The sequence below is a fragment of the Xyrauchen texanus genome, chromosome 21, assembly GCF_025860055.1.
Source record: "Xyrauchen texanus isolate HMW12.3.18 chromosome 21, RBS_HiC_50CHRs, whole genome shotgun sequence".
NCBI classification, from domain to species: domain Eukaryota; kingdom Metazoa; phylum Chordata; class Actinopteri; order Cypriniformes; family Catostomidae; genus Xyrauchen; species Xyrauchen texanus.
In genome coordinates this window covers 27,631,655-27,649,903 of record NC_068296.1, presented here as the reverse complement: position 1 = coordinate 27,649,903, position 18,249 = coordinate 27,631,655, and the positions used below count along the sequence as shown (strand labels likewise).

General features: G+C 37.3%; 1 protein-coding gene across 1 annotated transcript in view; it reads left to right on the top strand.

The window, feature by feature from the left end:
• LOC127661937 (cadherin-13-like) overlaps nucleotides 1-18,249 on the top strand; it is a 562,582-nt gene that overhangs the window by 534,945 nt on the left and 9,388 nt on the right. The window contains exons 12-13 of the mRNA XM_052152905.1: nucleotides 4,104-4,337; nucleotides 11,769-11,987. Of these exons, the coding sequence (XP_052008865.1) occupies nucleotides 4,104-4,337; nucleotides 11,769-11,987 (453 nt within the window). The remainder of the gene's footprint in view (nucleotides 1-4,103; nucleotides 4,338-11,768; nucleotides 11,988-18,249) is intronic.

The window sequence follows — 18,249 nt, the reverse complement described above, 5'->3', positions numbered from 1 at the left end:
ATAAACAAACAACGACCGACAGAGACTGAACAAACAGACAGAGTTTAAATACATGAACAAGGGAAAAAGGGGCCAATGAACAAACAGAACTCAAACAAGGTAACAAGGTGATGAACAGAAACCAATGGCAAATTAAAGAGGGCAGGTGAAAACAATGAACGGAGAACACGAACGCTAACAGGGAGACTATGGAGCTACACAAGGGACAAAAGTGAAAACTAAGGAATTACAAAAGTGACAAATAATGATAAACAAAGGGCAACGGTGAAACAAGACAAGGTAATCATTACGCTAAGGTTGACACCAACATAAATACCAATAAACCCCATCTATAAATAATATAGTTAATATACACTTTTTTATATTACTGAGAGGGAATGCAATACAATTTTTAAACAATGGTATAAAATGTTTTGATTCTTTAGCTCAGATTATGGCCCAAAAAAAGAAATATATATCAGTCTGGCACAGCTAATGTGCATGTGTGTTCCTTAGTAAACTGACATTGTAGGCAATGTCTTTATCAACATTTTGGGGATTTACATTTTACAATACAGTTACAATGTCTTTTATTTAAAAGTTTACCAGTGTCTCGTTTTCTGTGTCCCTGATGCATCTTGCCCGAGCTTTTTGACCTTTGATGCTGCTTTCTAGAACTCTTTAACCTGCATTTCTTAACAGTATCACAATTATAGCAGAATGTCCAGTTAAGCACAGTTCCCCTGAGTCATTGAGTTAACCTAAAAACCCAGAAAGCATCAATTAACCACAGCTGACAGGAAACACAGGACTTTAAAGTCAACAAGAAATCATGCACATTCTTACAACCACACACATTATTGCAACTGTGGTAAAATGTTTGTCTTCGTAATTTTTCATCAATATATTATCTTGCTCTGCATCTGTAATGACTTTTTACTGATGTCACCAAGCCGTCAGTCCTTTCAAGTTTAATGTGCAGAAAAACTGCAAGTTGCATTCTTATGTTGATTTCATGAAGTACAAACATTGAAGCTCTGTTGCACTTTCAAAACAGTACTCTGTTTGAGTGGTCCAACACATCAACCTCTGACTCAACCAGTGCTGTGAGTTTTGGGACTACCTGTTTAACATAAAGCAATTCACTGTTGTCACTGTTAATTGGTAAATGTCAAATGTACAAAAATTATCATGAAACATCCCAAGTCTTGTCCTGACAGTAGTTTTAATGTGTATTTTACAGTTTTTATCAATTGCTAAGACACATGTCCTGAAACCTATAACACACTTCTCAAACTATAACCACAAAACTACAAACTTAACTGTTGAAACCTCAAACTTTTAAACCAAAATGAAAAAATATTTTTTTTTTTTATCTTTAAACTAATTAAAACATTCCCTTCAAAAGGCTCACAAAACCATCAAATTCACAGATACACTGAACATTCATTACATGTACAGATATTTTAAAATCAGTACAATAACAATATTTTCAGTAAATTAAATGATTATTATAATACATTTTGAGCAAAACATAAATGTTGTAAACTTCAATATTCCTGATTACAGATTGTACAGTAAAGGTACAGTACATTTCCCTTTTTTATGATGGAGGATTTGATTGTATTTATTTTAGCTTATATTTTTGTTTTTGTACAGAAACAGATATTCAGTTGATATATTGTAAAGAAATTCACATTTATTGTTTCTGAGCATCTTGCCGTTGGGCAGGGTCAGACCAAAGACCCTCATCAACATCAAATACAATGTTACCCGGGCCAGGCAATGGGGAAAGCAACCGCTGGTATGCCTTTTCCACCCCTGAAAAGAGTCTAAAGCAATGTCATTAAAAACATGCTCTATTGCTCATGCTCTACAGTAATAGGTTTTCTCGCTGGTAAGAACTTCTAGCATATACTTTCCACCGCCATGCCAAGAAGAACTCCTCTATGGAACAGGAAATAGATTTGAAAATCTGGGCTTGGCAGTGAACCACTGACGCACTACAGCAGTGCGATGGAAACTGACATTGTCCAAAATTGCAATGTAGCTTGACTGTTCTTGCTGAAACAAATAATCTCGGAGAGCTTTTCCTCTTCAAACTCCACCTGTGAACAATTTTGTTTAATCTTGTTCACGTGGTGAGAATTGAGTGATAATGTTGTGATGACATTGTCAGGGCTTTTACATCTACATGCTCACATGGTGTAAAATGCTGAATTTGTGTAAGAGATTTGAAAAAGAAAAAGTTTTAACAGATCAACTTGTATGAAAGATAGGAATAGTGTTTATAATTTTTAGAAATTAGTATTTTTTTGGAAAATGACAGTATGATTTAGGGTATTTGGCTCATGGAATTGATTATAGTGTCTTAGCAATTGAGAAAAACTGTAAAAGACAAATTAAAGTCTAAATAGCTACAAAAAACATATTTTTGGTTAAAATAGTGTTAGATTATATTTGCACTCCTAATTACATAATAACATACAGTATAGGAGCATCACTTCAGTTTGTTTATAATGTTTATTTAGAGTCCCACAGACACCCTAAACCAACTATACCTCTAAAATTTAACAGGGTTTTACTACAGTAAACATACACCAACTGAAGCAACCCCAGATCATAACACTACCTCCAGAGGCTTGTACAGTGGACTCATCAGACCACATTACCTTTTTACATTTCTCCACGGTCCAATTTTTATGCTCCCTATCAAATTGTATTTTTTTTTCCCCAATTAGCCTCACTAACAAGTGTCTTTCTTGTGGTCACACAACTGTTTAGTCCCAATTCATGTAAGTGCAGCGTAGTTCTAGCGGGAAGACCAGCAGCTGTACATCATCACACCATTAGCTGGGTAATTCCTAGCCAATCACATGTAAGCCATTGCTTTATAAGTCTGCTCACAATCTATCACATTGCTGTTCCAATGTGCTAACATGGCAACCTCCACCACCCCACCACCACCAGTTGAGTCCCATCCTGCACGGGGGGTAGGCTCCTCACCCCTGCCTCCTATCTCCGGCAGGATATGACTGTTCCGAGTACAACTTCTTCGGACCGCCAGACAGGGCCTACGCCAAAGAGATATTACTTTTCTGTTTTATATTTATCAAATAAATGTCATCTTAAATTTAATTAAAGTCTGCGAGTCTTCCTGATAGAATGTAAGTTCTCGTTGCATTGTGCATGTGAAAAATGCTCTTACTTTCACTATTAAACATAGCTGTGAGTTCTACTGTCGATTTTTTTATGATGTGAGTGTTTTAGTGATATCTGATCATGATCATTCAAGATTTATTTCCAACCACATTTCTTCCATGAAGCTGATGGTTCACCACTATCCTTCCAGGTTTTAATAATGATTTGGACAGTTCTTAACACAATTCCAATGATTTTAGAAATCTGCTTAGTTGTTTGCTCGATGCAGGCCAATAATTTGCCCCTTTTGAAATGCAGTAACATCTTTTCCATGACGGGATACATCTACCAACATGGTTGTTTAAGAAATGAGAAGCTACACACTGCATCAGTTAGGGTTAAAATAATTGTTGCTAGCTGAAACATATTAATCACTGCAATAATGATCCAATCATAGGCTTTTAAGTATCTGCTTATTTAAATACAAGTGGCAACTTTTTTTGGCCAGGCACTGTAGTATCACCATGCTATTTTGTATTAAAATCATAGTAACCACTTAACCAATTAAACATGGCAACTATATTAACACCATATTACTGTAGTTACACCATGGTTATTGCATTAAAACTATGGCAATTTTACTATTGTAAAACCATGGTTAATTTTACCCAGATAAAACCTTTCTCTCAATTCCCTGAATGTAAAGTGACCAAATCACTGTGAGGCAATCAACCTTTATATAAATGTTTATTTATTATTGGGACAAAAGGGGGAATTGAACCTGAGTCTTCCACACATCTTTACATACTACATTTACATTTCTGTGTTTCCACCAGTCTATTTGAGTGCAAATAGCCGTGCTGTGTGGTAGGTGCAAATACTCACTCTGATATTAATAATCATCTTGTCATATTTCCTCTCATTTTCATTGATATTACCAATGTGAAATACTTTACAAACAGCAGTATCTTCTGTCCCACCAGGCAGTCCACCCGCCACAGGTACAGGTACACTGGTAATCACTTTGGAGGATGAGAACGACAACGCCCCCTTCATCTTCCCCTCAGTGGTGCGCATGTGTGAGGACGCTAAAGACATGAGCGTAGTGGTGATCGGTGGACGAGACAAGGACATTCCTCCTAATACAGATCCTTTCAAGTTCGAGCTTGGCAAACAGCCAGGCCTGGAGAAGACATGGAAGATCTCCAGGATCAATGGTAAGTAAATTTTTCTGATGGCACAGAAACATGCACCCTGCCATGTTAAACACGTGGCCACTATGGCCACTATTTTTTAAGACCTGTATAGAAAAGTAAGCAATTAGTTTATACTTAGGAAGAAATGTCTAGAGAGCTGTCATCTCTCTGAGGAAATGTACAGCCCAAAGAATTTTCTTCAATGAAACACAAAAAGAGAGGTTTAGCAGAATGACCAGGCTATTCTTTTCCACGCAACTAAAGCAGACAGTGACCATTGGTTGTCAGGCTCTAAAAAGAACAAAATTGCATAGTACCATAAAAATACTCTCTATGACTTATGTGCTATATTACAACTCTTCTGAAGCTGTGTGATACCAACTTTTTTCACTGAAACTGTTCCCTCCACCATTGCTCTTAAATCTCACTTATGCTTCCAAACATTCAAATCTAGCTCATCAAACCTCACGTACCAGGTTTGCTGTCAATTACATCAGACAATAATAATAATATGTTTTATTTATATAGTGCCTTAACTTTTTTTGTAAAGGTCACTTTACAATCAAGATTAATTTGAACTGAAGTTACAATCACAGTTAGGAAAAAAAAACAATTGCAATCAGCACTGGATATACAGTACTCTGAGAAAAGATGAGTTTTAAGTTGAGACTTGAAGACAGAAATGGATTAGATGTTGCAGAGGCTCTGAGGCAGTGAGTTCCATAGTTTAGGTGCAATTACACTGAAGGATCTTCCACCAAAAGTTAACAGAAGAAATCTGGGGATAGACAGCAGTTTGGAATCAGAAGAACAAAGACAACGTGCAGGTGTGTGGATGCAGCAGATCACATAAATAATGAGTTGTCGGGTCATGGAGAGCTTTGTAGGTTAAGAGAAGAATTTTGAACTTAATACGACAAGAGACAGGCAACCAGTGAAGACTAAACAATGTGTGCTGACCGCTTAATGTTTTTGAGAACTCTAGCTTCAGAGTTTTGTATATCTTGTAATCGGGCAATGGTTTTAGCTGGTAGGCCAGTGAAGAAGCAGTTACAGTAATCAAGATGTGATGTTATGAAAGCATAAACTAGTGATTTGGCATCCTTCTCACTAAGAATGGGTAAAAGTTGTGTAATGTGACGTAGATGGAAGAATGCAGTTTTTGTGATCGTTCTGATCTGGGCTTCAAAAGTGAGAGATGATGCCCAGATTATTAATGGTTTTGGAGGGTTTGGTCAGATTTCCGTCAATATTGATACAAATGTCAATATTTTTTGTAAGTCTTTAACCACATTTTTACATAATTTATACAGGCTGTTAATGAGCTGATTGCATGCATTTCATCAAATCGGGTAGATGTATAAATCTGTGTGTCTTCAGCGTAGCAGTGATGACTGAGACCATGACAACGGAAGATTTGACTATGTGGGAGAATGTAAATTATGAACAATAGAGGACCCAGAACAGAACCCTTGGGGATACCCTGAGAGATTAGTAGGGAAGTTGTGTTTATTAATTGAGATAAAATATTTTTTGTTAGTAAGGTACGAAGAAAACCAGGAGAGCAGTGCCAGTAAAACCAGTATCTGAGAGTCGGGAAAGGAGTGTGCATATAGAGTCAACAGCAAAGCTCAAATCAAGCAGGATCAGAATACTGAGGTACCCAGAGTCAGCAGAGAGGAGAAGATCATTGACAACCCTCAAGAGAGCAGTTTCAGTATTGTGGAACAGATGAAAACAGATTGAAAAGGGTCATGGAGCTTATTGGCTGCTAGATGATTGTAACTGGAAGCTACAATGTTTTCCAGGAGTTTAGATATAAAAGGCATGCTGGAAATAGGATGATATTTGAGGAGAGCAGATGATTCTATTTTGAGATTTTTAAGGACTGGTGTAAAGCCAGCAGTTTTAAGATCAGTAGGAACAATGGCAAACGCAAATTATTGTGTTTATCAGATTTGAAATAGGTGCAGAAAGGACCTATTTCTGAAACCCTTTCACCTTCAAGACATCATTGGTTCTCACTTGTCTACTAAACAATCCTGACACTGCAGATTTAAATGACATTTTTAGGTGAACTATTACTTTAATGTGATTTGTACTAGTTTTGCTGGTATATAACATTGGCGATCCACCAGCTAGTCTAGCACCAAACCAGCTGTAAGACGTTTGAATAATATAATACTAAATTTAATGGGCAGATTTAAACATGCTTGTATTTATCCACCATTAATATGTAAGGAAATTTGGTAGTATAAATGTACACGGTATGGATTAAATAGCCTGTGTACCTTCACCAATAATATACAGGAAGTTGTATAATGGAATTATTTTAGGAATCTTGGTCACGTTCGACCACCATTATAATGAATTCAAATAATAAATTATAATAAATTTTAAATTATCAGATTAGAAATCTTGCCACCATTAAAATTTTTATTCAACTGGCTCATTGTATTCGCTCACAATTTATATGTAAGGAATTCATTTAAAAGTGAATTATGATTAATTCACTTATTGAAAAAATTAAGGTATACATCTGATCAATCCTCCATGCTCAGTTGATATGACACATCTGTTAACTCTTTAGAGTAATACTATTCTCATGGCTTATTTAAAATATCACAAATATGTTTAGATATTGTTCGAGCTTCGGAGCACAGATCTTTTAAAATCAAGTGACAAGATTATTTATCAAAATATACCAAAGGCAAGTTTTCTTTGTATACAAACAAGTCTTTATTTCAAATTTACAACATAAAACTAACAAGTCATAGACAAACATAAACAGGTTGGTGAGTGAGCTGTTTCACAGAAGGTAAATAGAAATTATCTGTAGAGAGAAAATTTAACTTTATGGAGTGTATAGACCATGTCCTGGACTATCGATACTTCATTTAGTATACCTTGATTTGCAATTGGGTTACCTGAAGTATTTAAATAAAAGACCAGCACTTTCTACCAAAAGTCTGGAGATGTACTTGCATTTAGTTACATTTCCTTGCATTGCTTTGGCTCTTTGGCTGGGTAGGTAGAGAGTTCTGGTTGTTCTATCGATGTTTTGGACCTCTGTTAAGATCATGGACTCCGGGTATTTTGTTGCTGGAATTATGAGGTGGGCTTTGAAGCGCGGCCTCCCGCAAGAGAGACTTGCGAATCTCCGTCACGTATGTGTCATAGTGCAGAGAAGAGAACTTCCTGAGTTTTCCTGAACTCTACATTTTGCGGAGCCTGGGAAAGATGTGCACCGAAGGGAAGAGAGGAAAAGGCAAGAGCGCGAAGAAGAACAAGCAAAAGCGAGGTTTGTCCTAGGCAGGGAGGTTTTGTTGAGTTGAGGTAGGCTGCACTCTGAAGGTGTCTTGAGCCAATCAGAAGTGTCTTTCAGATACCATGTGTCCCTCCTTCTGAAGGTGATTAATGATCCTTTGTGTAAAGTTCTCTTAAAATTTCTTCTCAAAAAAGTATGTTTTAATCATGCATTTTATATGATGAAATCGGTGTTAGAGACATGACATCTCTTAACACCAATATTCTCTACATAAATGAACAATCATTTACTTATGAAACATGACATAGTTTCTATTTATGGTTACTTCACTACACATTATCATTTGAATATACATTATTATACATTTTATAATTGAGCATCATGTATACACAAGATCAGAATAATGCATTCTATGATTCTAATCATAGTCAGGCATCACGTGATGCATCTTATCATATTCAAATTAGGTTAAGTGTGTTCATAAGTGTAGAGTGATGAGACAATGGAGTCGTTTTGGACAGTGGAGTTATAGTTCATAATATATGCATATGCATTGAAAAACAAAAACAAGAAATGTTTGTTTGTTTGTACATTTGAAGTTTGAGCAGAGCATTAGTTTTGTGTCATGGTAAAAAGAGTTCAACATTTCATATACAACAAGAGCCTGTTCAATCCCTCTGTCTTGAACAATGAGGATGATCATGTGAGGATTATACTGACCATGACCTCTGGGTTGAGGGTCTCCTTGCTGAGATGGCTGTATCAGTCATGTGACGACCATTATCATGAGGTTTTTCTGGTTTACAACATGGACAAGGAGGGGTCTTGGTGCATCTTGGTCTCTTTGTTCTCAATACGGTTAAGGTTAGTGAGCTGTGCATTTTATCTAATTTGCACAGGGTTTCTTCAGACTTCAAGGCACCGTCTTTGGCATAGTCTTTACATTTACTGACCTGAGGAATTTCAGTGTGACTGCTGGCCTCTATGTCTTCGTTTTAATAACTTGGAAAGAAAACATCAGCATAGCTCCTGGATTCAAGTCATTTTGTGCAGAAATGTAATTGTTAATTCTTCTTAATTTCCTTCTGCCTGGTTTGTCAGACTACACAGCACTAAACCGCATAAACCAACCTGGACCAACTTTGAAATTCTGGCCTAAGCTGGACTTTTCAGCATGGTCAGGTGGGCCATATAAATTGGAATGATACTGAGAGCAAGTGAATTGCTTTAATGTCACAGACATTGAGTGTACAGTATATCATTAAGAAACAGCTCTGTGTATTTTGGGGTTACATTGGCAGGCACACAAATGAAGAACCCGTGTGAATTTCCTGACTTCTGTCAGCTTTTTGAGAAGAGAATCAGCAACCGATGCTCTGAAACAGAGAGAGAGAAAAAACAAGAGAGAGGACTGGTTAGGTGAGTCAAGGTTGGGTGGCTGCTGTTTACATGAGTGTGAGAGAGTAAACCCATGAGTGTGAGAGAGTAAACCCGAGCACAGATGTTAGCTTTGAGCGGTGGGAAGTAATGTGGGAGAATACTGTTCTAAATTCAGTGATGTGAGTAGTTGTGAGAGAGATAGAATGAAGTGTTCTCCAAAAAGTAGAAATGAATACAATGCACAAAGCTAAATAGACAGCACTGTCACCTCTTTTATAATTGGGATGGGACTCTTAAGGAAGTTAACAATTTTGGTTCTGGTTCTGATTCTGCTTCACATTTCTTGTAATGATTCCATTCCTGTTTTTTGTAGTACTTGCAGAATAAATTGGTCCTTACCATCCTACTGTAACTATATACCTTACAAATATACTAAACGAAAACAATACTATTTTTTGGTAACAACTTAAATTGTTCTGAATGTATCTTTAAATATTGTCACATGAACAGTTACACTGATTTAAGTCTAGCAAGCGATGACCACTCAGAGGTGAAGCGAATAACATTGATCATCTCCTAACAAGGCCACATGTCAAGGTCTGGGTAGATTAGATGGTAAGCGAACAATCAAATCTCATAGTCAATGTGTTGAATGCAGGAGAAATGGGTGGGAATAAAGACCTGAGTGACTTTGACAAGGGCCAAATTGTTATGGCCAGATGACTGGGTCAGAGCATCTCTGAAAAGGCAAGGCTTGTGGGGTGCTCCTGGTCAGCAGTGATGAGTACCTACTGATAGTGGCCCGAGGAGGGATGCCCAAGGCTCATCAATGCGTGAGGGCAACAAAGGCTATCCCATCTGGTCCAAACTGAAAGAAGGTCTACTTTGGTACAAGTCACAGAAAATTGTAATTATGGTTACAGGAGGAATGTGTCACAACACACAGTGCATCGCACCCTGCTGTGTATGGGGGCTGCTTTACCGCAGACTGGTCAGAGAGCTCATAATGACCCCTGTCCACTGTCAAAAGTGCCTAAAATTGGCACAAAAGTGTCAGAACTGGACCTTGGAGCAGTGGAAGAAGGTTGCCTGGTCCGATGAGTCCTGTTTGCTTTTACATCACATAACTGGGAAAGTGATTGCACAAGGATGCACTATGGGAAGACAACAAGCCGATTTAGGAGTGTGATGCTCTGGGCAATGTTGTGCTGGCCCATTCATGTGGACGGCAATTTGGACACATTTACATTTACATTTACATTTATTCATTTGGCAGACGCTTTTATCCAAAGTGACTTACAAAAGAGGAAGAACATCAGCGAATCATCTTAGGGAGACAGTGGTACACAAAGAGCCATATTACAAAGTTTCACTATCATCATAATAGTATACAAAACAGATTTAAGTGCAACAAGAAATGTAAATATTTATTTATTTATTTATTTATTATTTTTTTTTATTGACCGGTTAAGCGCTTTTGGAAAAGATGTGTTTTTAGCCGTTTTTTGAAGATAGAGAGTGAGTTAGCTTCCCGGATTGAGTTGGGAAGGTCATTCCACCACCGTGGTATGATGAAACTGAAAGTCCAGGAAAGTGTTTTGGTGCCTCTTTGTTTTGGTACGACAAGGCGACGTTCCTTAGCCGACCGCAGGCTTCTGGTGGGAACGTAGCTCTGCATAAATGTTTTTAGGTATGCTGGAGCAGACCCAGTGACTGTTTTATATGCCAGCATCAGGGCCTTGAATTTAAAACGTGCATGAACCGGCAGCCAGTGGAGAGAGACAAAGAGTGTTGTAACATGTGCTCTCTTAGGTTCATTAAAGACCAGACGTGCTGCTGCATTCTGGATCATTTGGAGAGGTCTAATAGCACATGCAGGAAGGCCTGCAATGAGAGCGTTACAGTACACATGACACATGCCACCTATCTAAACATTGTTGCAGACCAGTTACACCCCTTCATGGTAATGGTATTCCCTGATGGCAGTGGCCTCTTCAGCAGGATAATGCACCCTGCCACACATTGTTTGGGAATGGTTTGAGGAATGTGGTGAAGAGTTCAAGGTATTGCCCTGGCCTCCACATTCACCAGAGCTCAATCCGATTGAGCAACTGTGGGATGTGCTGGACCAACTAGTCTGATCCACTGTGGCTCCACCTTGCAACTTACAGGACTTGAAGGATCTGTTGCTAATGTTTTGGTGCCAGATACCACAGGACACTTTCATGGGTCTTGTAGGGTCCATGCTTCAGTGGATCGGTGCTGTTTTGGTGGCACGTGGAGGATCAAAACCATATTAGGTGTATAATACAGTAACAGTTCTCCGATAATTTAGAGCATAATAACGTGTGGATCTGTGAATAAGTCAAAAACAATGTGATTGATTTATTCAGTGAGTGAGTAAGTCATACGACTGATTCAAACCAATAATCTGTGAGTTTGAAACAGATTTTTGAATCTTTTTACTAAATTATAAGAAAACTAATAAGAGTAATTTTATTCATGGGTGCATACAACACATTGCAATAGTTAGCTAGATGTGTTGTCTTTTTACAGTATGTTCTTTTTTTATTGTTTTGCAGTGCCCAGTCTTTCTTTCCCATCACATTCAGTTGTGACTGCAAGCCCACAACTAAGATAAAATATAATTGGTTTTGCCATAATTGGTGCTGTAGATACCAAGTCACAGTACCCAGTATTTTGTATACACATTTGTACCTATACTTTCTGTATTGACTTGACTTTAGTGTTTACACATTTTCTTTTGTCAGATTTATATTAACCTTCTCTGGTGTTCTCCACAGACACTCACTCCCAGATCATGTTGCTGCACAGTCTTAAAAGGGCCAACTACAACCTGCCTCTGGTTCTGACCGACTCTGGCATCCCTCCCATTTCCAACAACACAGAGCTGAAAGTTCAGGTGTGCACCTGTAAGAAGAACAGAATGGACTGCAGCAGTGCTGGCTCGGTCCAAACAAACCTCTCGCTGCTGCTTGGCCTGGTTCTGCTCTCCATCCTCTGTAAGTATCCCTGTAGCATAGAAACATTACAATTGTTAATACAGCATCTCCTTAATATCACAATTTGTTCTCCTAGATTTTAAATAGAGGCCAAATGGGAAGTTTGAATCTTCTGCTTCTAATATTTGTCTTAAGAAAAAGACCCTAGTAAATTCACATTCATATCCTTTAGGAATTTCTTAAGAGATCAACAGTATGCCAACTTCTATAATCAAAAATCAGAGATTTCAAAATAAACTTGAACTTTTCTCATCAAAATTTTATAGGTTAAATTATCTGAGCTATGCTATGCACATTAAAGTTTTGGCTCTAGACTCTTACTGTATTTAAAAAAAATCATCATTTGTTTCCATTTTTATTTTATTTTATTAAAAAAGAAACATCTGAGACAAATTAATTGAAACATACTTTAATGAGACATAATTTAGATATCTATGAAGCCTCCATAAAAGAGAGACAGAGCTATAAACTTTTCTCGGGTTCACATCCCTAAAGCTAATCATTTTCTTATCAGAATGGCAGTAAAGTTCCGTGTCATTTGCCTTAATGCTGAGTTTTAAAATTTGATAGATGCTGCATAATTCATGGATTCTAATAAAGTACAAATAAATATTGCAAGTGTTCCAGTGCCATGATTCTGCTCGACAGCAAAAATATATGGAAAGCCAGAACTCTGCAGGGTTTTCAACAAAAGCCATTAACTCTCTTAATCCTTGAACTTGGAACCTCGTCCATTCCATGCTGCACCGGCACATCTGAGTTTACATTATTTTTCAGGGCTTCTCTTGGCATTTTAAGTACTTTAAACTTATTTAGATATGTATGTAGTTGTAGAGTCCAGTATAAAAGCTGCTTGCAGAGTCATTCTTATTCAGTTTGTTTATGTGCATCATTTTTGTGGCTCAAAGGCCAAAAAAGCTGCTGTGTGGTATGGGACTTTCTTAAAAATCTAAATATATTTCCATAATGTTATTAAGACTCAGAATTAGGCTTCTAATGGTTACTGCCAAAGGTAAATATTGTGCCATTTTCTGTTAACTTAAATAGTACTTCACTCATTTTCAACTGCATAGTAGTTTTGGTGTATTTTACAGTCTTTAACCCTCTGGGCTCTGAGGGTGTTTTGGGCCCTGGAGAAGTTTTGACATGCCTTGACATTTGTTCTTTTTTCAGTTGCTTAAAAACATATTAATGGCTAAAGTCTGATAACACTGTATTCAGCACAAACTGGGCTACAATAATATGTGAGCAACATGTGTGTACATGTTTGTATTTCTGAGAAAATAAAGTTTATGCATAGTTTTTGAATAATATATATTTGTAAGGCCATATAATACATACTAAACATTTGTCCACAAGACTTTTGAGAACTGGATCTTGTAGCCTAGAGTTTTTGCTACACAATGATGTAAAAACCATCCTGATCACTCATTCATACAAAGCAATATAGTAATTTAACTTTGTAAGACACTTTTATTGTTAGAAAGGTCATATGCGAGCAGGCGTGAATTATCATGAATATTGATTGTAATTCACGCCTGAGGAGACAAAGACCCCTCCCATGGGCCTATCAATGAAGAATGTGACAGAAAGAGAATGAATGTGAGGAGACTTAACCCTCTGGGGTCTGAGGGTGTTTTGGGCCCTGGAGAAGTTTTACATTTACATTTATGCATTTGGCAGACGCTTTTATCCAAAGCGACTTACAGTGCACTTATTACAGGGACAATCCTCCGAGCAACCTGGATTAAGCGTCTTGCTCAAGGACACAATGGTGGTGGCTGTGGGGATCGAACCAGCAACCTTCTGATTACCAGTTATGTGCTTTAGTCCACTACGTCACCACCACTCCATCTGATAACACTGTATTCAGCACAAACTGGGCTACAATAATATCTGAGCAACATGTGTGTACATGTTTGTATTTTTGAGAAAATAACATTTATGCATGGTTTTTGAAAAAACTAAGAATGTAAGTCATTGAAATAAGGCCATATAACACATACTAAACATTTGTCCACAAGATTTTGAGGACTGGCTATTGTAGCCTAGAGTGTTTGCTACAAAATGATGTGAAAACCATCCTGATCACTCATTCATACAAAACAATATAGTAATTTAACTTTTGTAAGACAATTTTAGTGTTGAAAGGTAATATGCGAAGAGGAGTGAACTATCATGAATATTTATGTGATTCACACCTGAGGACACAAAGACCCCTCCTCTGGGCCCATCAATGAGGAATGTGACAAAGGTAATGAATTTGAGGAGACTTAATGATCAAAATCAAGTTTTAAGTTGAAAGAAGTAATCTGACTATTAATTTTCTTTACATAAAGACTTGACTTAATTTTAGACCTACACTACCTTTAAAAGAAGTCTCTTCTGCTCACCAAGACTGCATTTGTTTGATCCAAAATACAGTAAAAACATTGTGTGAACTCATTTTACAATTTAAAACAACTGTTTTCTATTTGAATATTGTAAAATGCAATTTGTGATCAAAGCTGAATTTTCAGCATCAATACTGCAGTCTTCAGTGTCACATGATCCTTCAGGAATCATTATAATATGCTGATTTTCTAATATGGGCATATTTAAAGTGCGTTTTACTCATTTAACCTGAACACATATTTGCAAGCACAAGCTTTGTTGATGATAATGAGGCAGCATAAACACTAGTTAAAATATAATCTAAACATTCATATTATTTTTATATCATATTACATATCATATTTATATCATACAGCATACAATGTAAATTCCTGCTTTAGGAATTTGTCAATATTTTTGAATCCAGCTTGCTAATCACACAACCGCTCTGCTCCGAAGGAAAAATCTGAATGGACAGATGCATATTTCCCTCCCTTTATACCCGTATGTCCGGGGGAGGGACATGCAAATTCTGTCCGCAAATTTCTCATTGGCATTTTCTCAAGTTCAGAGATGCGCGAGGCTCTCGAGAGACACCTAGTGTCGCTTCTTCGACACAACGTCTCGTTCCCTCCATCAGGGATCGGAGGATACAACAGTAACCTAGACGTTTATCCATAGCTATCACAGAGCACAGATAGGGCCACCATTATAACCGCTAGAGAGACATAGAAGCATTTAAATTAATATGCAAAGATTAAAGGTCACTTTATGGCAGGTTTTTAGCTCAGTGTGTGTGTTGTTGTGTGTGTTTGTGTGTCGTTGTGTGTTATATGTTTGTCCCACAATAAATCTCCTGTCCAACTCTGCACACGGTCCCTTGGCAACTCTTACTCCCAGCAATAACATTAATAATTCACTCCTTTAGTTAGGGTGGAACATAATGGAGCTCTTTTACAGCCATTCTAAAATGGAAAAAAGGAAAAATAAACCTGAGATTTTCAGTTCCCTCCCTCTGTTAAGAAAGGGATGTTCTGCTTGGTTGTATGTGGATGTGGAGTCTTTCTATTGCTGGTTTTCACACCCAAGTTTGGATAGATATGGGTCCATATGTATTTCATGGCACAGTGGAGCCAATGAGAGGCATGCTTTAAACATGCTGGCAGATCTTCTCCACTCTCTCTTGCTCCCCCTTTCTTGTTTTTGTTATCTTTCGGTATATGTTATCATTCATCTACCCATCAAGGCGTGGTCTGGGAAGCTTAAGCTTCATCTTCAATGGGTTACTTGAAGATGTTGGAAACAAATTTTCCCCTTTAAATCTTTGTAAATTAGCTATGCATTTTTGTATGGTTTTGAGAAAAAGTCTCAGTGGAACATTCCAGTACACATCATTTTGACTTAAAATCCTTACAATACAATATTATAGTAAATATATTTGCTTTATATTTTATACTTTGTTTATTTAAATATGTACATGTTTAAATTTTCTGGTGTTTGCAAAATTCACACATTTTTGCAGGTATAAACCTTTGATACAACTACAGTATAGTTTTACATGCCAAAAAAATGAGTGGGCATGCTGTAATGTCATGCATTTCTCTCTTCCGCTCTTTCTCTTTGTCCTGTTTTTTTTAGCATCAGCTCTGCTAACAGTCATTGTGTTGTCTGTGAATGCTGAATCTGAGAATGCTAATAGGCTGGAATGATGGGATTATTTTCCATTGCCCTGGCAGACATCGGCATGTATTATGTAATGCTAGTTTGGGTGTTTCTGAAAAACCTGCATCTCTGAGGCAACTCTAGCACATGCTTGTGTCATCAGCCTCCATGGTTGATAAATTATCTCAGGATGACTCGCAGACTTGAGTGAAATTTAAGATGACATTTATTTGATGAATATAAAATAGAAATGAAATGTCTCTCTTTGGCATAAGCCCAGTCTGGCGGACCGAAGAATTTGTACTCTGAACCATCATATCCTGCCAGAGATAGGAGGCAGGGGTGAGGAGCCTACCCCTGTGCAGAACGGGACTCAACTGGTGGTGGTGGAGGTTGCCGTGTTAGCACACTGAAATAGCAATGTGATATTGTGAGCAGACTTATAAAGCAATAGCTTACATGTGATTGGCTAGGCCAGGGGTCAGGAACCTTTTTTCACTAAGGAGCCAATAAAAAAAAATTTGGTTGAAGCATTTTTTCAAAAGAGCCATACCACAAATGAATAATAAGTTTTTCAATAAAATAAAATGTTTATATTGACCATAGACTACTCAAAAACAAACAAATATACAAATATTAATAGGTAACATGTTGCTAAATGGAATTGAGTACACGCGTTTGTGTGGGTCTCCAAAAAATTACTTTTTTTTTTTTTTTTTACTTGATTTTGCTTTGAAAATCACATAAATTTATCAAAACACGAAAAACTTAAACAAAAGACATTTCTAAATTCAAATTGCATTTTAAACGAAAGAAAAAAACATTTTAATAATTGATTAAAGTGGTTAAAGAATCTTATATAGAACCACCTCCACAAATACAAAAATGTACAGTCTCCAACGAACCCATTTGCCATCACTCAAATATCAGTATGCGGCAACAAGTCCAAATTAAGAACTAAAGACAATTATAAATGTAAATATACTTATAATAATCATCATAATAAATAAGCCTAATAAGTTCCCTTTTGTTCCCAAAAAATGCTGCCAAATGTGTGTTCTTATCCAATGTGTTTGTAATGCAATTGTTAATACAGTTTATGCTCCTTAAAAAAAAAAGGTGAAAGGGTGAATTGCTCCATCACAGCACGTCACGAGATGTTCGGAGATCATTTGATGTACTCTCATAGATTACATTATTCTTCCAAACAGTTTTCAGTTGAATGAAACAGACAAAAAGGAGTGATAACTTTTTACATGTGCTTGCTCCACGAGACAGGGTCCCGTTGCATGTCTCTGAACAGACAGTGAATCAGACACGAGCATTGACGGCTTATCTTTTGTCTGTTCTCAAAAATATAATAAAGTGTGTTCCTTCAAGCGCGTGTCTTTTTGACTATATAATAACGAACATTCAGAAAGTAACTTGTAGAAAATGCTCTTAACAGCTAATATCAATAGTTATTGGGAAATGAGGCCCAGAACTCTATGTATGTGTGTGTTTTGGAGAAGTGCTTTCATAGCGCTCATGAACAGCAGAGCTCACTGCACATACACACATCAAATTAGACACGTATTGGAAGCTTTTCTTTCATCTGTTCTTCAAAATATAATAACTTTTGGCAAACGCGCATCTTTGTGTCTAATTTCTTGTAATTTATCACTCAGAGAAGTCTTACAGGTCGCATTCCACAGTGGCTGGTACATCAGGAAAATATTATGCATGAAAGATCTGCATTTGGTGGGTGTTCATTTCAAACCCTGTTCACTAGGAGCAGCTGTATGATACAAATATATACAAATTTGGAAGCAAGGAAATCAAAACTGTCATTAACTTCAAGCTTTGTAATCGCACCACTTTCTGCTGGAAAATTATTTCTAGAAAGTTGTAAACGTTCATGTGTTGGTGAACGGTGAGACGCCCTGCGAGTCACTTGATTTTTTAACAAAGAGCCACAGGTTCCCGACCACTGGGCTAGGCGTTACCTAGCTAATGGTACGATGATGTACAGCTGCTAGTCTTCCCGGTAGAACTACCCTGCACTTACATTTATCTCATGGCTGTTACTTTATTTTCTCTCTTTATCGGGCTCGTTGGACCAATATCCGATCCGTCTCAAAACGTCAGTATCGGATCGGTGCCATCCCTAATTTACTGTTGCACAGGAAGACACAGCCAAGGAGCCAAGGATGTTGTGCACTGATCGAGTGGAATGTAGACAGTGTCT